Below are 6,526 nucleotides of genomic sequence, written 5' to 3' on the forward strand. Positions count from 1 at the left end.
CCACCAAAACTCAACAATAAAATGCTGCGTTATTGACTTCAGACCGGGTGTTTGTTGGTCAATGGTGCAATCACTTTCCGCTGCCTTAAGATAGCAATAAGTCAAGAATGCACCTTAACACACCCCTGTAAGACCAGCACGCCCATGGGCAGCTGCGTCAGTCCTAAACTAGCCTAGACACTTGTGTCGGGTTTTGCGTTGCACTGGGTGCAAGATAGGCCCTACATATTGCTTAAAGTTAATTCATGCTAATTCATTCTTCATTTTATACTGCCACAACGGACGCCAAAGGTAATTTTCATACATCTATAAATGATTTGTCTATAAATAATAAAGATGAGTGATTTTGTCATTAAAAATATTCTTATTGAGCAATTTCTTTTCTTTTATCTTTACAGAAAGAATACATTAGTTCATTTCTAAACACATGCATACATACATACTGTTGTGGAAGTTTCTGTTCAGCAAGGGAGGAATTTGTGTTGAAGAAGAGACTTTGTTGAAACAAAATAAATACAGGCTCCAAACTGGATTAAAGGTTTAGGTATTCGGTGGATACAATAATACACCCCCTTATATCCCCGTGCATCCGTCTCTAGTGCGTCAGAAATGACTGTAGCCGTCATTCTGTCTGAGAAATCAAGGATTTATCTTGTCTCTAGAATGCTTCATGGCTCTAACCTTGCTTAAACAGGAGAAATGCAGAGTCATAACATTTTTAGCTGTCTCCAACCTTGGAGGACTTACTTTAGGAGACACATATTTCAGAGGCATATTTGAAGGATTTACCTATTATGAAAAATCACTTAATAAATGAACAATTATGAAAAGAAAATCATTGTCTATGTAATTTTCCCATTACAATGCATACATATGTTAGCAATGAGCAGGTTTAGCTAATAGATGGATGGATATTTTTTGCTATGCTAGCAGTGTTGCTCTAGGGATGGTAATATTGGCCTGTTAATCGTTCACTGCTTTGGCCCCGACTGTAATCTGCCATTAGCAACTCAATGGATCTCTATTAAATTTGGTGCATACGTTCATGGCCTCCTCATGGAGGGTGTATCCTAATGACTTTGGTGATCCCCTGACTTTTTCTCTAGCACCACAATGACATTGGGGAGCATCATGAACACTGTTTGCTACAGATTTTCAATGTCCCTAGAGGATACAATATGATAACATTGGTGATCCTGTAATTTACAATACTTTAGTTTTTTGACTAAATTGCGGCAAAACTAACATTTCCTTCAGCCTCAACTGTAGTTTGTGTTTAGTGCTAATTAGCAAGTGTTACTAAGCTAACAGACTAAACTAAAATGTTGAACCTGGTAAATATGATTGGCTCAGCATGATCAGTAAGTTAGCATTGTCACTGTGAGCTTGTTTGCATGCTGACAATAGCATTTAGCTCAATGCACAACTGTTCCTCAGCGCAGCCTCATAGACCCGCTAGCATAGACTCTGTCTACTAGCCATCTTGTGTGGGTCGCACGTAGAATGCAAAACCAACTAATTACATCCCCTCAACCTCTCTTTGCCTCAGCTTCAGCAAATCCCGTGCCTGACAAACACAGTATATTTAATTATCAAATAGCAGGATGTCTCTGTGAATGCCATTTCCCTGTAAACAACTTCTCCCTTTGAGCAAAGTACAGAATAATAAAACCTAAGGAAGGGCCTGTACAAAAGATGTTCACTTCACACAGATAATCCAGTCTTAATAACTAGGTAAAAAACTAGAAATGAGTCAACGAGTCAGTTTATTTTGTTTTGTTTGTCATATTCTCCTTTGCTGGTGAATGGATTACTTCCTTTATGATTGCATGGCTTCAACAGGTAAACAAACTATTGCTCTCATTAGGGAGGTATCTTTTGGAAAAAGCAGTTGTGGAATACAAATCTCCAGCACAAGCATGCCTAGTATTTCACCTCTGTGCTCTCTAGTGTTGGCTGTTTTCCAAGTTTACTCAAAATGGATCTCTTCACTGACACCCACACTCAGTGTTCCAGCTCTCCAACACTGCCCCCCCTTGCTTTGCTACGCTGCACAGACCAGCCTCATGTTTGGGCTCATCTCACCTTTGGTCACTTTTTTCTGGAAAACTTTCTCAAGCAGAAAAGTTGACCAAAGGCACCCACACAAGCAGGATCCTGTGCTGTGTTCAGCACAAAGAAAAGTCTGTCAATATCATTTTTGTAGCAAGGTGGAGGAAAACATGATCTTCTTAAACTGCCATTTTATTCTGGTGGCAGTTTAAGAAACCTTGTGCCTTTCTGTTACCAGAATGATGCTGAATCATCAACTTCCTTTTACTAATCCATGCATAAATTATTATGCCTCAAGATTGGTTTAGTTCATTAGCCTTCATGCTTGTAAATCCCCCCCAGCAGCAGTGCTTTTGGACCATTCATCTCACCCCCTCCTTTCTTCTTCTGCCCTAGGTGACTGGCACCATGGGCAGCATGAAGAGTGGCCTACACCAGCACCTCGCCAGGCTGGACGAGATCTTTGCCACTCGGGGCGACTATGTGCAGACCCTGCAGTTCATGCAGCAGATGGCTGACAACGTGATCAAACAGATGCTGGGCCTGCCTGACTGGGAGGAGGCTAAAGTGGACCTGACATCTATCGCTGATCAAACAGCAAACATAGAGTATTACAGGTGAGGAATAAAGTGTTGGCTTGTGCAGTGCAGGGTGGCCTGGAGCTCTGTTCACTCACAGGTATGATGATGCTACAGATGTGCAGTTTTCCCATTAAACAGGAGGAGAGTATCGCCAAAAATGGAACATGTCCGGAGCGAAATTCCTGAAGTGGAAAATCAGGGGGTGGATTTTCTTTAAAACTTAAAATGTTGTCTTCCATGAATATTTTCGAGTGTATAGTCCATCCTAAACTTTGTGGGAGTCAAAAATGTACATGCATTTCTAAAAGCAAATCAGTAGAAAACAGTTTGATAAAATAAATCTTGGCCTGTTTGGGAGCGACGTCTAACCATGGGCTAAGATTCAGTTTAACCAGGAATGACCAATCATATTTTAGTAGTTATTAAGTAAAATATAGACATATTTGCTTCTTAAAGAGGCAAGATACATTTAAACTCATAATATCTTGTCTCTTTTATGGCAACAATCCCTGAGCCACTTTGGTTTTGGAGTTGAATAGATAATGCATGTGTTGGTGGTTACATACTTTATGACCTGAATATATCACATGCTATTAAGTGGATGGGATGAAATAAGGTGGTGGCAAGTGTGTATCATGCATTTATGTAAATGCAAAGTCCCTTGCAAACTTAGTGTTGTCAGGCGTGAAAATAAATGTCCAATGCATGTATTAGCAATCATTGCATCAACATGACAGACCCTAATGATAGAAACAGCTACAGAATCTTTTAGCGCTATTATCTTAGATCTTGTCTCATTAAACTCAGAATTTTAACATCTGAGAGCAGAAACAGGCACATTGCCATTTTTTTTGTACATGTGTAGGCTTGATAGTATTTCTGTGGAATCTGCGGTAACAGACAGGCTAGTGTGTTTGCATTGATCTGTAATGTGACTCCTCTCCTCTGCCAATAATTCAGTACCCACATGGCTCAGCACTAATAGAGAAGGTAAACCAAGTGCAGACACTATAAGCTGTTAATGACTCATTATCACTGCCTCATGCCCCAACAAATAGTTTTTGACTTGACTCATGAAGTTGGCCGCCTATCTTCAATGTACTTTTAATCTACTCTTCAAGTATGCTCATAATGTTTGCCAAGATACGTTACTGACAAACAGAAAAAGACTTTCTATTCTCATTCATACTTTAATCTATTAGTTTTTGACGTTGACAGCAGTAAAAAAGAAATGTTTTCAGCTAGAAACACTGTGGCTTTGCAGTGCTCTGGGACTTGTGTGTTCCATTCAGGTGGATTTTCTAACACCTTTTTTTTTGCATTTGAGGTTTACTCTTGCAAATCGTAAGTACAGATTTGACACCAAGGAATACTGTGGCATGAACTACCTTTCACAAGTCACAATGCCACATATTTAATTAGATTGTATAGATTTTTATATCTCCTGGATTTTATGATACACTTTTATTTACCCTTAATCTATTATTTTACGTCATCATTTATTGTTTGTATAACTCTTAACAAACTACCTACACATTTATGTCGGGCTGTAGTTGTCCATCGATCTCTGTTTATTACTGGCAAATCTGACTCTGGGTGGAAAATAATCTTCTCTGCCTCAACACGTTAGTGCCCCACATTCTGGTTCTAGCACTTGTAGCATGTAGCAGAGTGGAATCAACTATCCTTAGGAAAGGGAAAATGTATTCTGCAAGTTACATAACTCATTTATATTTTTTTTCCACTCAGTGTTTTAAAAATTGATGTGACATTTTCTGCTTTACAGAATACAAAAGTAAGTGTTTCACATTAGTAAGAAAAAGTACAATTAAAGTTGTGGTATAAATAAAGAGGCGTGTGATTTTATGGTTCCTTGGTGAGTGTGTGTTCTAGGTCAGCCAGATCCAGGGCAACCCATAAAACCCACTAATGGTAGAAGACGGAGACCTCTGACCTCTCTGTGCGCGACGTTGAATAAAATGCTATTTCTATAATCCTTATCCACTTTTAAAACTTAAGCTAGCACATTTGGAGCTGCTTCTTGCTATTCAACACAATTTTCTTGAGAACATGCACTTTTCCATCATACATGCTTGTAGATGTATCCCCCCCACCCCAATCCCTAAGTGCCACTATGCTGTACTCAGTTGGACTCTAATTGGATTAAGATGACACAGACCAACACGGTGGCTTTGCCACCCGAGAGCCTCCATGTCCATGTTGATGACGCAGATTCCTCTGCCAAGAGGAGAAAAGATGAAACGACGAAGAAGTAGCAAGGAGGTGGTGATGAGGGAGAGAAGGGCAAGGAAGAGAAAAGGGACTGAAAGGAAACAAGACAGAGGGGAGGGTGATTAAAGAGAGTGAAAAACTGGAGGAGGAAAAATACAGAGGGAGCAGTGTACGAGCGATGACAGAGATGTGAAGAGGATGCTGTAGAGTGATGGAGACACAGATGGATGTGAAATTAAAGATGTAATTAAAAAGAACAGACAATTGTTTAAAGTGGGAACAATGGAGGAGTGATGAGTGCAGGCGGTATGAATGAAAAAGAGAGCAAGACGCACACTGAAGGAGTAGAAAGGGAGGTGACTTTAATAAGATGTGTAGATTGATAAATCAGAGTGAAAAGGTGATATAACTGCCCATCCCCCTGTTTGTTTCACAGCATAAAAGATTCAACCATATGGATTTGAGTCCATCCATTATTAACCATCTGGACGGGCTTTTTGTGTTCGGTCATAGACTGACCGCTGCTCACACAACAGATGGGTACACTTAGGAGGGCAATACTGGACAGGATTAGACCCTCAAGCATCAACACACACACACACACACACACACAAACACACTCACACACACACACACACACATCAGATGACAGCGTGTGTCTATTGAGGTGAAAATAAGCAAGATACTCTCCCCTCCTGGTTTTTAACTCCCACTTCTGTTTTGTTTGTATGTCACAGTGCTTTAAAAAAACAAATGTGTTATGACAAGACACATATGCAGTTTACATTGGTAATGCAAATAGAGTCCCACTAAAAATGTTCATAAATTGTGGGTCGTCGATTTCAGACAAAGGTAGACTAAGTTACATGCAACCGGAATTTCCCGTTGACATATCTCTTCTTACTTTGCAGGGACATGCATTAAGCAGTAGCAGTTTAATTTTCGGGTCTCTTTTTTACAGTATATGGTCTCGTTCTGTCTCTGCAGGTGGCTCACCTACCTGCTGATCCTCATCCTGGACCTGATCATCTGCCTACTGGCCTGTCTGGGGCTGGCCAAGCAGTCTCGCTGGCTGCTTACAACGTGAGTCTAATGTACTCCCTGTAAAACTGAACTATTTATAGAGGGAATAGCTGTTTTTTGTGTACAAAAGCGAAATAATTGGCTTCATGTTTTTTTAATGTGTGGATTTCCTAAAGACAGAAGGTGAAGAGCCAGGGGCGGGATGGATGCAAGGAGTAGTTGATTGGGAGATTAGCTGACCTAAGTAAATGCATGGAAACATTCATTTAGTTTTAGATACATTTGTGCTGCTGCAGCCGCCACTACAGATTCTATTAGTCCAGATGTTACAACATGAAACTGAATAACATTGTTACAAAATGTTCATCTTTCCAAATCACTAGGTTATTGCTTGTACATTGTCTTAGCTAAAACTAGAACCCATTTATAGTTTCAGTTACTCCTAGATGCATTTACTTTACTCAATTTAAAATAGAAAAACTGCATTTACAGTGAAACACCTTCTCATCCACATCTTGTTGTCCTGATAGACAAAATCATTTTATTATTAATGAGTTCAAAAATATTTTTGCTGTGCTTTAAATTCTTCTTTTATACCAAAGAGGAAGAGAAAATATATATATATATATATATATATA

General features: G+C 39.6%; 1 protein-coding gene across 2 annotated transcripts in view; it reads left to right on the forward strand.

Moving 5' to 3' along the window:
• ttyh2 (tweety family member 2) overlaps window positions 1-6,526 on the forward strand; it is a 64,601-nt gene that overhangs the window by 34,638 nt on the left and 23,437 nt on the right. For both annotated transcript variants that reach the window (XM_034859538.1, XM_034859539.1), the window contains 2 exons: window positions 2,449-2,669; window positions 5,853-5,948. In XM_034859538.1, coding sequence (XP_034715429.1) covers window positions 2,449-2,669; window positions 5,853-5,948 — 317 coding nt within the window. The remainder of the gene's footprint in view (window positions 1-2,448; window positions 2,670-5,852; window positions 5,949-6,526) is intronic.

This window comes from Etheostoma cragini, chromosome 21, assembly GCF_013103735.1.
Source record: "Etheostoma cragini isolate CJK2018 chromosome 21, CSU_Ecrag_1.0, whole genome shotgun sequence".
Taxonomy (NCBI): domain Eukaryota; kingdom Metazoa; phylum Chordata; class Actinopteri; order Perciformes; family Percidae; genus Etheostoma; species Etheostoma cragini.